We start from the raw sequence: 16611 nt of genomic DNA on the forward strand, positions 1-16611 counted from the left end.
TTCAGTCTGTTGTTACTTGCTCAGCATGAGGTAATATAATTAAACTGCTCAAATTATGTTGTTCCATTAATGTGGTTTTTTTTGTCTAAATTAAAGCAAACTACTTTTAAGTGTTCTATTGCCCTCAAAATTCAAGCTGAAAAGAACATTTAGTGGCTTGGCTTTTCTTTTAACTGTCCTGCCAACACATCCCTATGGGGAAGTCAATTTTGCAGTTGAAAAAAGGAAATTTGAAGACGTGTTGAACTAGGATTTAAGGGAATAATTTAAATGCAAAATGCTATACAGAAACAAAGCTACTGCAGTTAAGAGGAGCCAGAGCAAGGTAAGAGGAGGGCATAGGCTTAGGCCTCTATGTGACCATGAATATCAGAAGCAGTTTTCTTTGCCTTTTGGTCAGTTGGTGTTAAATAAAACTCTCAGCTGGCCAGCCCAAATAGAAACATGAGGCAGTTCTTCTGATCTCAATCATACAAACTACTGTGGCTGGTAAAAGGTGTGTTCGCTCAAAAGGCAACTGGACAAACTAATCAAAGCAAATTTGAGAGGCTTGCTTAGTAACTAATGAACACCTCACATCCTTTTCAAAGTTAACGAGCCACAATCTGTACAAAGCCATCATATTCGGGTGCAGTATCTACGTAGGTGTCCCATTGTTGCATTCTTTCCTCAGCAGCTGCCAACAGCTCATGTCCCGGCCTTGGGGTTTTACAGACACCTCTGGTCCGACTCACAGTAGCAGTCCTGTTACCTCTTGCTGTAAGCAAGGGGAGAATTGTTGCCCTTCATAAGAGGTTTTTTCTTCAACAGCCTTTGGCTCATTAGCATTTGCTTTTATCTTGCTGCTTCTTTCTAGAGTCTTAGCTGGAATTGCAGTAACTCGTGGTATTTTTCATTCATATTTCCTTCTAGGGGGTGACTAAGCTGCTTTATGTTACAGTTTTCAAGACCCCTTACCAAGCAAAAAGTTGGCTCTCACACTGAGGGTAGTGACCTCAGCAACACTCCACAGCACCTTCCCTGCCGAGACAGGGTGTCAGCCAGCCATGTTCACCCTGTCTATCCCAGAAGCATTTTCCATGCGGAGCTCTCCTTGCCCACCTGGAACTGTACCAAATTTTCTCACCTTCTATGCAGCTGGGTCATCCCTTTACTTGCAAAGAACCTGAATGACTCTAGTTGCTGGTTTGTGTCTTGGAACCTTACTGTAGTGACTAATACAAGAAATATAGATCCTAGGATAGCTTAATGTTTTTGCAGGGAATAAATGAAACAGAAGTCAGCTCTTCTTATCCCCTGTTAGTGTCTGTAAGTGCTGACTTTACTGTATGAAGACCTCAAAGAAATCTTGAGGGGAAAAGGTGAAGCTCCTTCTCTTTGCATGCTGTGGTTTTTGGTTTTGTTCTTTTTTTAAAAAAGTTCCCACATAGGTAATGAGGTAAAGGTAGCTAACAGAACACCTCACATTTTCATTTCTCACTAGAATAGTATTAAATGAGTTCAGAGTATTTTTTTTTTCTTTTATGAAATGGTAGCTAACACACTTCATTTTCAGTGAGGGAAAACTCCTGCTAAAACTTAGGTGCTGACAGCAGCACTGCAAATAGTCATGGTCTGCTATGACAGAGGAACAGAAGTTCACATGCTTGTAGCCAAGAGTCTCCTACTACTTAGATCATGGCTGGTGCAGAAACAAAATTGTTCTACCACACCAAAAGTGAATGGCACTGACTGAGGAGTTACTACAGCTAACCCACTTCAGGACAACACTATGGATGTATTCTAGCTCCAGGGAATAGTAAAAAGCAGACGTGATCTAATAAGAAACCTTCATGTAACAGCTGGAGATGTTTAAAACTGAAGAATGGCTTCAGCAGATTTTATTCTGGTTTAGATTTATAGCAGCTTTTTTCCTCCACAAGCCCAGGTTCAGAGCTGTACAGCTTTATTCCATGCAGTGAGGTTAGCATAATGATATTATCAGAAATGCAAGAAACAGAATTATTTCCAAGGCTTAAAGTTTTAACAGCAGAAATACTCATCTGCAGTGATAATGCAGCATTTTTACTTATGTTTACAGTTTTTTACAATTTATGCTCAGTAAAACTAGAAGCTGTTTAGGTGGATCCCTTTCTCTAAATTAAACTATCAATTTGAAAAGGCAATGCAGAATGAGTTAGATCTTCTGGCTATTAATGATAGAAATATAAGTGTTAGAAATCATGTGCATCCTACAAAGATAGATATATATATATATATATATATACTTGAATACAGTCAACTCATTTCCAGTGATTCATTTTTCTTTGGTAATCATGAAATTTCAAATATAGCTGTAAGCCAGACTCTTTTCCTACCCCTAAGCTGTTGAGAACAAAGTTCATGAAGTACAAAAAAGTTTTATATGAAAATAACCTCTTTCATTTACAATGAGCAATATTTTCATGCCCACTTAGTCCAAAGTATCTGGAATCTTACTTGTCACTTTCATTCCCTTTTTAGGCTTTGATCTGTTAATGTTTCCAATTCAGAAAGCTTTCCATGTTGTTTTTTTAAAAGTGTATTTTAGTATTTAGTTATTTATACTTTTTTTAAAAAAAAAGAGTTTAATTATTTGACTAAGGAAAATGCAGAATTGGTCTTAACAGAATTTGTATTCTGGACCCTTTAACAAATTAAACCATCTGTGTTTATAATCCATATGGAATCTTCTCCTAAAGTGTAAAATACTCAAAGCAGCTATGAGTCTTCTTATGAACAAAAATTAAATGGTTTGTCATCATACAAAGTTCACTGGAAGAAAGCCATATGTATTTTTGAATTTGCACTGCATTATTTTGCTTGGGAATCCTTGAAAACCATCCTAGAACATGTCTTGCAGCATTTATTTGACTAAAACTAATCCCAATAAGACTTTTGGAAGAAAAACAGTCACGTTCACAAACACTACCAGTTCATTCACACTAATATAAACTCTCAAATTAAAATGCTAAATAATGTTTTAAATGGGTATTACTATTGTCTCTTCCCCAAAAGACAACACAAGTGCCATTTATATCTATTAAATGTTTTTGTCTTCCAAAGAAAAATGTCTAGTCCACCTGATTAAGAAAGCAATTTTCAGAAAAAACAGTCTACCTTGTTGCCATCATACGCCTTTGCAGCAGACATATGTGATACTTGGAAAGCAAAAGAATCAAACAGATTCTAACATGAAAATGCATTTTAAAAGCTATGGAAAAGATGTACCAGCACTGCAATTTGTTAATACAAAAAAAGTTTTCTCATGTTAATGGCCCAGTGGCTAAGGGTATGTGAAAAGGCTGCTCAGTTAACAAAAACAGCACAGTGGTGACAGGCCAACAGCACACCTTACATGCATACCAGAAAGTTCTGGAAAGCAAAGCTGATAATGTCACACTAAATACTAATAAAATACTTGCTACTTGATGCACAGAAACAAACTCCGTAATTTGGAGAGAGTTATAAAGCAGGTAAGTTCACTCCAGTGCCAGGGGATTTCTCCACAAAGCTTGCACACACATCAACAGCACATTTTACCAGAAACTTACAGAGTGCGGATATACATATCCATTGGACTACATAATAAAATATCCATATGCATGAGTAAGGCTGGGTTAGTTCTAGAGGCTGGTGTCAGCAGTTCATGTTCTCTTTGCGCCTGCGCATCGCCTCCTGGTGGTCGTCTTCGGGGGCCTTTTGGAGGAAGGCTCACAGTCTTCCTCACCTTGTACTTTTCCTCGGAGCATGCGCAGGTTCTCTTAGCCAATTTCTTGAACAAGAGTGGTTACAGCCGGTTTACCACCTCTATCTTACCAGTTTCTACTGTCCACAGATAGTCTACAAAGACTCAACTTGTTAGAACACATCTGCTTTTCAGGGACATGTCTCTTATTTTTGCCAAACACAGTAGTCCTTGGTAAGTTTCCACAGAACAGTCAGGGCAAGCAGGATTATTAAGCAATATTCAGAAATCATTATGTTGCTATAAGTAAATACGTTACAAGAAAATGATCATATGCTTCGCATCATACTCGTGACTCCTCCATTACAAAAATGTTTGTGTATCAGAAGAAACACGTATCAAGTTTTTATCTCTTGTAGATGCTGTTGGACCTGCAAGAGAACAGACAGAAATGTAAATGATCCTGTAACCACACACACAGGGACACACGCACTCAAAGTAAGCCTTTTATCTGAAAGGCTACCTACCATCTTAATGTCTGGCCGCCTGTTTTTTTTCTCATTCAGACACTGATCAGCAATTGAATACATTTTATGAACTGAAGGTACATCCCAGTCACTCATCTTTTCATCAACATAGTCCTCAACAGTTGCTTCCTCATCCTCAATTTCATCTTTGATACTTAACTAGAAGAGAGTTTGAACCAATGAGCAGATAACATTGTCACCATCTGAACACAACATAATCCACACCAACACTTTGAAAACCTGCTTTTGAGTGTACATTTCTTTTCTTGACCAAAGAATGATGACAATGGTTCAGCAGCGTTTTCAGCAGCATAATTATTTATCAGTAGCTGCAGAAACAGCCTATGAGACTAAATAAACTATACATCTCTATTATACATTATTTCTGATTGAGTTACGTGGTGGTGCAATTCTCACCCCCCCTCGTCCCTCCTTGCTGGGCTGCTTAGTGCTAGGTGTGATTCCGCCCACCTCCCCTGAGCTATACACCAATCTGTGGAGGTAAGGACTGCTAACCTTAAGGTGCCCCTTTAAGGAGCCTGGCTCCAGCCCTTCTGGAAACAGTTTTAATAGTCCATCATCTCCTAACACACCTGTGCCTGGGATGTGGTCAAATGGGAACAATAACTGAGTTGCACATTCATCAAGTTCTTGTGCAACTGCTGGAAGACACCAGAATACTTCGTTGTTCGAGCTGAGCAGGTGCAAAAGTTATCTGACAAAAGTCAATTATCTTGGACCCTATAAATTGTGACCACAAGGGAAACCCTTTGAGCTCTCCTGGATCACAGCAGGCCTGTGACCAGCATCTCCCCTGAGCTGGGATGCCTCTCAGGTACCAAAACTCCTAAGGTGTCATCTGCTGCCAGAAGGCAAGGGCAAAGTCAACCTGCTCAAATCTCAATTATTGCCCGTTGAGGAATGCCAAGGCATTGTGAGTATTTACTCTAAACTCGAGAGAAGGGAAATTTTACTTTGAGCTAGCTTCTCTTTCACCCACTCTTTCTCTGCTTACTAGTATGTGTGTGGGTACATACTTCATTCTACTGGATCCAAATACTTTGGTCTCTGTGTGTGTTTGTATGTTTTGTGTTTGTGTATGCACATGTACACACGTACAGATTTAAGATAAGTTACTGTGAATCTTATCATCTTAGAATCAGTAGATAAGTCATTATTTTTATAATATTTTCTGAATTATTTTGTAATGATCGAGTGCTGTTAGGTATTAATAAATCTATTTCCTGTTAAACCATTATCATATTAATACTTTCATCCACAACAAGCTAACACAAAATCATAAAGCTATTTTCTTTATACTGCATCACACAGCTTTAGTATTCTCCCAGTTCAAGCACGATCAGCATGATCAACATAAACTATGTTTACTTCATAACTCACAAATATACAAGTGTGAATAATTTCTTTTTTATAATAATATTTTTTTGGTAAACTTTATAAAGCCTCTTTCTGTAAACTAAAGCCTGTCACCAGTCTCACTCATTGCTGTATCTATTCTAAAGGAAACTTCTAGTCTGAATTAGTTTTTAAATGTGACTGGTTTAGTCCAAAGCTCTCCAGCTCCAACACACTTGAGATGGGTTATCTGTAATCACAAGTACTGTTTGAGGACAACCCCGGACAAGTCAGTATAGTACATTAAGTCAGTCTGAAATTGCTGACTAAGATACAAACTACCCCAAAATTTTCAAAGCTAAGAATGTCACGTTATCTTGCCCTGACCATTCTCTTTATGCTCCCAAAAGTACAATACAAAGATGAACTGCACCAGTCAAATCATACTTTATATTCCTTTTTAGATCCTATCTCTGAAAAAGCTTGCTTCAAAAAAAAAACCCAAAACAGCAAGATTCAATTTTATAGGGACTGAGCTCTCCTATGTCTTTATACAGCTCAACAGGGTAAGTATTATGCCACTCCAGAAGACATAGCTTAGAGGAAAAAAAATCTAATAAATCTTTATGTAAAAAATAATCTAGGAAAGCCTTGGATTAAGTAGTTCAGAATTTAATTTTAAGCTAAGTGAAAGGATAAATTAAGAACAGCCTTATAAGATTTTTAGTTCAAGTGAGTGAGCTCCGAGACATTAGTTTACCAAGTTGTAGACTGAATTACTAATTGAACAGTAAAAAAACCAAAACTCAACTCTCCTCTCAGCCTGCAAAAAAGTCCTTACATTCCAAACTTCCTTAAAAGTTAAAAATAGAAGGTATCTGCAAATTGTTAGTAAAGTTGAAGAAGATGAAAACTGATACAGGAATGGTAAGTATAAAGAACGATAAACAACTGAGATGATTAGTAAAAATGTTGTGGTGAATGAGGAACTATCAGGGTATGTGGGTATAACAGGACTATGCAGATAAAGCATGACATTACCACAAGAAGCAGTACCAAAACAAAGAGGATTACAGTATCAGATCAGAAGGAGATGACCTTGGGGACTGAACAGTCTTCTACCAGCCAAGAGAGAAAGGTTTCAGCGTCACCTCTAAGATAAACATTGACACAAGAGCTGTTTTCATAACTCCATATTTTGGTGACTAATTTGCTTGTCTCAGAACCAGTTAACTGACTACGATTTCATCTAAAGTGATCCTGGAGCAGGGGAAGGGGAGGAGAAAGCTAAAAGAACATACCAGTAACTGTGGCTCCCTGTTTTCATCTACTGGAGGAAGACCTGTTATTATTTCTAGCAAGACCTAGGAGAAAAAATATCAAGAAAAACAAAGCATAAAATAATCTTTAGCATATATACCATTTGCAAAAAGGAGCATGACCCCCAGTCTTTCAAACAAATGCTCACAGGATCTCTATCTGTCCAAAGATAGCTCTCTATACAATTGATTGTTGTTGGTGTTGTTCCTACCTTTATTTTCATTAAGTGTTATAAGCAGTATGACTTAAGGGTTTCAACTCAAATTTTTCTCACTGTACGCTGTGTTGCTTCAAATCAAGACAGAAGGATTTCCAAAGTATTCTGGAACAGTATCTGGCCTACCTCCCCATGAAACTAAATGCCATGAAGGAAGTAGTCAATAGCAGTTAGGGTCTTAGATCTATTCAGAATGGATTTATTATTGTCCCAAATAATAAGATCATCTCTTTTTTTGTACTCAGCTTTAAGGCAAATCCCACATGGACTTTAAGCTACTTTTGGTGCTTAAAAAAAATAAAACACACTTAATTTTGGAACATTTTCTTTAAAATAATTTTTTTCGAGCCCGAGTTGCATTTTTGTGCAATAGTATGCAAGAAGAAACAATGTTCCACATTACTTCAAACTACCTTTAGCTAGAACTTGGAATGTTACTTTAGTCTGGTCCTTCACCTTCAAATTTACATTTTAACATATTTATTTTAATCAATAGCAAATCAATGTCTTAACACATTCAAATGATGTTAAACTATCTATTCAATGTTTAGAAACAGTATCTTAAGAGCACATCTATCGGGAAAAGGAGAAATGATAGATCAGGGTGAATTACTTAATTTCAGATATTCTCAATCTCATATGCTTTTATCGTTTACAGAAGAAGTCATATACTGGGTCCCACATTCTACTTACTACTCCAAAACTGAAGATATCAGACTTAGGTGTTATCTCTCCTCGCAGAGCTTCAGGTGCCATATAGGCTGCTGTTCCAACAATTCTTTCAGTCATGATTGTTTGTGTGAATGTTACTGATGCTCTTGCAAGTCCAAAGTCAGAGATTTTGGGCATATACGTATCAGTTAATAAGATATTTGCACTGGGGGAGAAGGGAAAAAGAAAGAAGAAAGATAATTTTCCAAATCTGTACAGTCATTAGGTTTTATAACAGACTGCTATCTTGACTGTTTTTTGAAATCTAAGATATTTATTCATTATTCATACAGCAGAAAATGTAAGAGTTAATTTTATTGGAAACTGCTCTATTTCAAAATTAATTGCTCTAAATAAGTCAAGAACTGGCTGCCAGGATCCATCTATGATTTTTCTTGTGCATGCAATTTAAAAAAAAGGCCCAAAAAAACAAGGAGAAAAACAAATACCCCACATACCCCCAGATTCTACAAATATAAATATTTCTTATAAGAGATCAATTATGTTATACCTATGTTTTGGATCTGAATACTTTATTTAAGAATAATAATAGAGAATACTCAGCTCTGATCAACTGGTACTGAATGACAGTACAATTCCTAACTGTCTAAATCTCTACTCAGAACTAACAAAAGCAGGTTTTTATACCTATTATCTAATACTACGTCAACCATTACAAATTCACATGCTAAATTAATACCAATACTCTTATTTTTCTCATGGAACAGAAACAGAAAACTTAATGCTGGAATAATGTACATGTCATGTTTCTGCTTGGTCTCCAGCTTTTACTTCCCTTAAAAAACCCCCCAAAAAAAACCAACCTGAAGAGTGAAGCTGATCTAAAGGACCTTAACATTTTCATAAAATATTCAGTGGGATGAATTACAGCATAAATCTTCTACTGTTTTTTAAACCTGTAGCGCTTGAAACCATTTTAAAATACTTAACATTTTCATAATCCTCTTCATTTTCTGGCTCCCTTAATGGAACCATAAGAAAACTACATAGCCAGATATATAACACTAACTAGAAACTTGTATTTTTAACTTCCCCTTCTTGCTCACCAAAACTGCTCAACAAAGTTAATACAGCTGCAAGTTACAACAGATCACTTGGTATTAGAACTGCTGTTAACAATGTTAAATAAAGACCAATGCAAAAGGCCAAACACTAGTCAAGTCACCATCCACCAACTGGTTTCATATTTAAAGCAGGAAGAACAGGATCACAACTTCATAAAATTGAGCTTCTTACCAACTTGAGTCAAGCCCAAAGGTGGTTATTTTTTTGATACACCACAAAAGTCACGACAAAGTTTTACTGCAACTGCCAAGCTTTAAGAGACAAATAAACTATTTTCTGCGCACAACCAAGCCAAAAAACTATGGACAACTGTGAAAACACCCATTCAATCATGTCCCCTCTGGCCTACAGAGAAGCTGTTCTAGTGCCTGTGTGGTTACAAATTGTCTCCACATGTTATAGTAAAACGAAGACTGAAGCAAACCTTCTTAGATGTCTTACCTAAGTTTTACCTGGAAGTGGTAGTGCTATTAATAACACCAACCAAATTTATTGAACTATTCACACTGCAAGTGCAAGAGGTTGCAAAATGGAATCCAAACAAAACAAAACCCAATCCTGTAATATGATCAACTCACAGCAGTTAGAAGGGTAGAGTAGCGTAAGGTAAAAAATGTGTCCCTTCGAGCCATTACTCTTGTCCAGAGGCTTAAGCAGGGAAGAAAGAAGAAACATAAATTGTCAAAGCAGCAAGCACGTTTTGAGGCAGCTGAAGCAAAACTTGGTCCTCACAAGCTGGAAGGTCACAAAACTGAAGTGGACTATATTTAGCAGAGTTGCCAGAAGTCAAAAAGATACTGAAACATTCATCCATGACACCTAATCAGTCAGTTGCTCCTTCTTAATCCAGAGAATGAATAACGGATCTGAAGCTTTTCTTCAAAGATTTGGACTGCTTTGATATTTAAAAAACAACACCACAATCAACTGTAGCAAGGAAGGCGAAAACACCAAAACCAAACAGAAAAACCCAACCCAAACCCTACAACAAACCCCCCACCTTTTCTGAGCTCTGATATCCCTGGAAAAACTTCTGGTATTACAAAAATTGAACATACATTATCCTTCAAGAACCCTGAACTTCATAAACATGACTGAAATAATTTTAATGTCTTCATAATAAACATCAGTAAATCAAAGGAGACACTGAAAGAATGTTCTAGGGGAAAAAAAAAAAAAAAAAAAAAAAAAAAACTTTTCATCTGTAAAATTCCCCATTTAAAAGTCATTATGTTCTCTTAACAGCAGCTTTTTCATTAGCAGCAGTTGTGAAAGAACAGAACTTCTGGGTGTCCTCGCAGCACTCAGATAACTATTTGATAGTAATAGATTACAATAGCCTCATAATTATCTTTAGAAGTCTGTACTGGTCATGTCCTTCTGGCACAGACAAGATTACAGTGATGGATGTCTCTTGCAGAAAAGATGGTGCCCTTGACTGAAGGAATGCTTCTTGCAGTTCTCTCTGAAATGACTTTAACAGGGTGAAGATGAAAAAAGAAAAAGGGAAATGAAGCCAGCAATAGTCAGCAGCTTTTACCTTTTAATATCTCTGTGAATATGATTATTTTCATGCAAAAAGTTGATGCCATTTGCTGTACCTTGAACAATTCTACATCTTGTATTCCAAGAAATTGGTGGAGTGTCATCCTTGAATAAGAAGGGAGAAAGGCAAGTAGAAAGGTGAAAATCTAATATATATATATATATGCTCCCATAAAAAAAACATACAAAACCCCCACAATCCAAAGCTGACTTCTTGCTGTGGTTTGTGGTTTTCAAGTAAATAATTAAAAAGACTAATAGCATACATTTCTTAATTTACTTGGGCAGAAATACATGCATTTGTCACATTCAGTTCTTTCCCCTGCATTTTGCCTTAGGTTGACTCACCCATGGCAAAAAGTGTTCTTGATAATATTCTACTCTGACCCTACAAGGCCAGTTGCACTGCAAAGAACCTGTATCTACTGCATCTTCCACTTTGTACTGGCACCAATACCACAGCCTTTTTATCCAAATCAAATCATTCAAAGCAATGAACAATTTTTACTAACAAGAGAAGTCAGTCTTTCAGTGGTTTTGGATTTACCACTTCCCAAGAGTTTATCTCGACCTCAGAAGCGAGGACACCTGCATTTCAAAACCACTTCCTAATCTTGTCAGTGGCCAAGGGAAAAGAATTAGAGAATCTCATCATACTACCACCTCCCTTGCCTGCTCCACTGGCTTTGCCCAGTCAAGAATAAGGTGACATAAGTAAGTTGCCTCAAACACATCCAGTGAAGTCACAAAATTAAGCTACCAGCAAGAATACACATTCGGTATGCACATTCCTCACCTATTTGACTTTATCAGAAGATTCTTTCTCATTTACAGATTCCTATTTAAAATTCTTTATTACTTACATCATAAGTTTGTCTCTTCCTTGTAAAGGCCTCACTTATTTCTACTTCAGCTTTCAATTACCACAAATCTTTTAGATCACCTGATGGTAATGGCCAAAGTTACATGAATGAATATTTTCATATACATCCTTGTCATGTACTGCTAAATTTCTACAATTTGCACTGCCTTAAGTAAAACTTACTCTCTTTTCTGTACTGTTTAGAAAAAAATTTAAATTGCAAATGTGTAAGTGTGTGTAACGAAAACAACCAAACCAATGGCAATTCTTTCCTGTTGGGGCAAAAGTATTTGTGCAGCCTTGCAAAGGAAACGTCTCCAGGTGAAAAGGAAATATTATTTTCACCAAGTATTTTTTCAGCCTGATAAGTTCCCTAACCCAGCTCTTTCTCCACCTACTAAATGCTTGAACCAGTACAACAGGAAGATCAGTGCAGAAAAAAGCAAAATGACATTTTTTAGGCCTGGGGGGGTATGGAGGGTTGAAGTAGCACCAGTTTAACATGCTCACCAGACTACAGCCTCAGAAGCTGCATTCACTTAGTATAAAGCAGATTTTGAGACTCCTCCAATAAACTAACACGGACACTCATCTACTAGGCTGTCTGGCTTACTGTTGGTATCACTCTAACAAGCAACTGTTTGTCCTTCATACATGGAGTTGCCTCACCAAAAACAAAGCAACTTACTATTTACTAAAGGCCAAGGCTAGAATATACATCATTTGATTAAATCAGAAGCAAGCATTGCACTTAACACAAAATACTAATTTTAAAACAAATATTTCCATTTATTTAGGCACTTCACAAAGATATGCAGACTATGAAGATTGTGTTATAGCCTCTATCACAAGGGCAACAAACAGGGCAACTTCACAATGCAGAACCTCAAGAACATGACAATGTTAGGACCAGGAACAATATTGCAGCACCCTCTGCTCCACTCCACACAGGCATAGCAAGGCCAAGCTCCTGTGACATACGTGACATTGTATTGTCAGCCTGCTTTGACATCAGTGCATCTAAACCATTTGTATAAAATATTATTGGAAGAATACTTGTTATCACATTTGTCTTCCAGAACACAGAATTAAATAGTAAAACATTGTTTGGCCATTACAGTTCAGTACAGTTTCAAAGATATTTCATAGATATCTATACTTCAGCAAAGTAAGACAACTGGAAGCTAGAAAAAGTTCTACTTACCAGACAAGCAAGTCTGTCAAGCAATGAACCATTGGGCATGTATTCATACACCAGACAAGGCTGAGCACCATCACTTGAGAAACCAAGTAGTTCTACTAGATTCTCATGCTGACACCTATAGCATTAAAAAAAAAAAAAAAAATTTTTTTTTAAAAAATCTACTCACGTATGTTCAAAATACAAGGCAGAGGGAACTTAATTCCCAATTACTTGTTTCAGCCCTACTGCACATAGCCAGGTTTCTGCAGTGGTCCTTTAAAATGAACAAAATATAGTCATGTTGTATATGAAATATTCTCACTTAACATGAAAATCATTGTTATGCTAGAAAGACGAAAGTAAGGGACCACACTAGCCAACATATTATCTGCCAATTTAGATCCCCATAAAAGACTATAATGACATCGTGTAACACTGTACTCACTTTGCCATCATTTTTATTTCTTGATCAAATTGCTGTTTCAAGTCCTGAACACTAACATCAACCATCTACAAAAGGAATTATTTGACATTAATATCACATATTAAAATACAGATGTCCATTAAAAAAAATATTGCAACTGTAAGCCTTCCTCTAGATTAGTTACACGTAACAACTGTTTAACTGTTTACAGTATTTTTTTTTACTCAACTCAGAAATGAAGTATGAGAACATGAGTTTTAATTCCTTGGAACACAGTATTATTGGACAAATGGACCCAGTTTCAGCACAGTCACCAACTCACCCATTTTATTTCACTGTAGTTACCCACTGATAGCATCTCCTCATTACAAAATTAATTATTCACACAAACCATTGTTTATGAAGACTAGAATTCTGTGGCAATACCTATTTAGCTTGTAAATCGTTCACCTGATTCTGAAAGAGAAACATCCTTAGCACCCCTTCCCTTCTGACACTTCCTGTGTGCACTTTGCTCTTCCAGACAGCTAGCCTCAGCCATGCAAAGGAGAGCTACAGAAAGGGGAAGACTTCACCTCTGGTGACTGTGTCAACTCACACCACTCAGGGGCCTACAGGATAAGGTACTCATCCAACTAATATTTAACATGGTGAAACTTTTTGAAGTTCAACAACTTCTGCAGATAAACAAGTCTATAATATAAAGTACACAGTCATTAAAAATAAAAATGCCCAGGACAACTCACAGCAACAAGCTTCTTGACAGCCACATTTCTGCCATTGATGTAGCCTTTGAACACAATGCCAAAGCCACCTTCTCCCAATTTATTACCTCCAGCTGATTCTGGTCGTGCATCAAAGTTATTTGTAACACTTTCCAAGTCATGAAATGAAAAATTATGGAAATCTGAAAGATATGTTTGCCATTTAGCTCAACTATGTTTTCACTGAAGAACAAGTGTATTTAATAGATTCTCTGCTTCAGTTCTGTTAAACCAAAAACTTGCTACCATGCAAATCCCAACACAGTGAAACCCTACTTCCAGCCTTGTGATGAAGATACCAAGAAAAAAACCCAGACACAAATAAATATATATAATTAGCTATGCATGATTTTCTTCACAACTAGCACTGTAGCAGCCTTCTGATTCTATTTTTTGTTTATACTCATAATACAGGTAATAATAGAAATTAAACGTGCAGCAGATCACAGAGAGCACCACACTGCATCATCTATAAAAATATATCTAGATCATATCATGTTTCTGGCAGCAACCCAAAAGTGGACCTTTAGGAAGGAGCAGACTAACCATATACTTTCTTAGAATGTTTTCCTTAGTCATCTTTTCTCCACCATTCTTAGTCATCTGTGACATGTAAAATCCAGCTTTAAAACAAGATGTTAAACAGTCTACAATATCCATATTGAAAAAGGGCAACAGGATTACGTGTAGCACAAAATAAATTGCAATTTAATTAAGTTTTCCATCACAGCAGCCATCTCACTGGCAAGGTGCATCCCATATTCAGACATCTTATTATCCAAGCTAAATTCACAGCCACACAGAACAAGAGCAAAAAGAAGATGCCATTTCCCATAGAGGCCTGATAATAGCAATATAGTAATTACTCTAATGCACTGCTATGATTTATTTCATTTGGGTTGAAGGACAGATCAGCAAAAAGATTGTACTTAAATCTACCAAACTAAGTGCCTACCTGTGTTACTGGACTGTGAGCTGCTATTTTCTTGACTTAAGTACGGAGGAGCTGAATGTTGCTTCTCAGTACTCTGAGATAGAACAGGCTTTACAGATGCTACTTCTTTTTCCTGTATAGGCAGTTGTTTCTCATGTATAGGCAAGGTTTCCTGTGAAGAAAGAGGTAACGTAACTTCTTGTGTCATCCTTACAGCTTCTGAAAATGGAATTTGGAAAAAGTGTTAACTACATTAAGAATCAGAAAAAACAAGTAACATTAATGCCAGTATTTACTAAGATTAGGTGATACAGAAGCATCATGAGAAGGTTATATTCTGCCACCATGTGTAAGCTGCAGGACTCTTATTTAAACTTGAAACTCTTATAGACATTACAAATAATGGAAAATATGTCCACTTTTGATTATTTTGACCTAATCCTTTCTGATTTTCAAGTTACTGTGAACCTCTGTAGCATCTCAGAAAACTGAGAACACAGTTCAAAATGTACACGAGTAACTTACCTGGAAGCAAGAGGCTTGCTGGTGCTAGGAACTGATTCCTAATCAGCAGATCCACAAGATCACCAACTGTACAGTTTGTGGTTCCCCAGTCATAAAGTAATTCACATGTGGGGCTCTTTCCCATTTGTACAAATGCCTCAAATCTCCTTAAAAGATAAATCAAGACCAATGTTTAAAAAAAAAAAAGTGACCTCAAGAATTATGAAGAGAGATATAAAAGGTAAATGACCAAAAAAATATTTTTTTTAAATTCTGAATTTATTGAACTGTACTGTAAAATTATTCATGAAGCTTAAAATGCTGCTAAAATCCCAAAGAAATTGAAACTCGAGGGAAAAATATGAGAAAAAAAATGAGGAAAATATATGTATACATGGATTCAACATTTTGTCCAGAACCCATAATATATTGGCAAATGGGACTAACAGAGAAGACAATGTCAGCAAGAGACACAGGGCAAGTCAGAGCCAGATCAAATGGAAAAAAAAAATTAAGTGTTTTCCATCCATTTGGCATACACACTTCATTTTGAATGGGCATTAAGCAGAAATTGAGATCCTATTCCTAATTATTTATTATTATAGAAAGACAAACAAATATTTAATGCTAACATCACTGGAAAGACTGGAAACCCAAGATGATAGATACATAAAGTATTTAAAATCTCACAACATTTGAAATAGCTTAAGGATTCAACATGCCCTTCAAGCAATAAGGTGTTCATAAAATAATGCTAACATTGCTTCTAAATTAAACTTGTTAGTTTTAGGTCTTGGGCTGCCCACATTTGTTGGGCATTTTCTTGGGAACAATGGATTAGGAGTTACAGTCCAGTTGTTCTGATCCTGTGTAGAGATGCATGATGAAGTCAATGTCTGCTAGTCTCTAGGGTACAGTAAGTTACCCTGCCAGTGCTGTATCACTAAGAATACATGTCCATGGCTCTAATTAATTCTAATTTCCTCTGTCAATTTTCTTTGGCTATAGCCTATCTGAAAACTGAACTACAGAACAATTAAAAGTAATTACCTTGAGATCCCTAAGGAAACAGTACTGTAAGATGAGTTCTTAAGTACCTGTCAGCACACAAAGTGCAACAAGTTACAGTAATGGGATGGACACCAGTATGGGATGGACACCGGTATTTAGGTTAAAGAGTTAAGAAACAAGATTATGTCATGCGACTTCTATGTATCACCTTATATGCATTTGATTGTATCTGCTTCCACCGGAGGGATCGGTTATATCAACTGCTAATTTCTTCCACCCTTCTTGCGGATCGATGAAATCCGCCAGCTGCCTCATGAGCCCGTAGCTAAGGCAGCGGACGTACGTGGCGGTCGTTACGGGCTTGTTCATCTTCAGCTCCTACGGAACACAAAGCGCCGTTACCGAACAGCTTCGCCGGGGCTGCGGCAAGCCCGTCAGGCGTCAGCCCCGGCATCGCCGCT

The 16611-nt window shown here is 37.0% G+C and overlaps 1 protein-coding gene across 2 annotated transcripts; it reads right to left on the minus strand.

Annotated features, from left to right (window-relative positions):
- Positions 1-1846: 1846 nt before the first annotated feature.
- IRAK4 (interleukin 1 receptor associated kinase 4) lies at positions 1847-16605 on the minus strand. Of its 2 annotated transcripts, none has more exons than XM_026841041.1 (11): positions 16359-16605; positions 15161-15306; positions 14657-14854; positions 13684-13844; positions 12959-13023; positions 12535-12649; positions 10464-10573; positions 7820-8003; positions 6891-6953; positions 4234-4392; positions 1847-4137 (listed from the first exon to the last, which is right to left on the minus strand). In XM_026841041.1, exons 1-11 carry the CDS (start codon positions 16517-16519, stop codon positions 4105-4107), a joined length of 1395 nt encoding a protein of 464 aa, XP_026696842.1. In that variant the 5' UTR covers positions 16520-16605; the 3' UTR covers positions 1847-4104. The 2 variants fall into 2 exon arrangements, with proteins under 2 accessions (XP_026696842.1, XP_026696843.1); XM_026841042.1 differs by lacking the exon at positions 1847-4137 and adding an exon at positions 6405-6467 and having other exon boundaries at positions 4288-4392.
- Positions 16606-16611: the final 6 nt, after the last annotated feature.

Source organism: Athene cunicularia, assembly GCF_003259725.1.
Source record: "Athene cunicularia isolate RWA chromosome 1 unlocalized genomic scaffold, athCun1 chr1_part2, whole genome shotgun sequence".
NCBI lineage: Eukaryota > Metazoa > Chordata > Aves > Strigiformes > Strigidae > Athene > Athene cunicularia.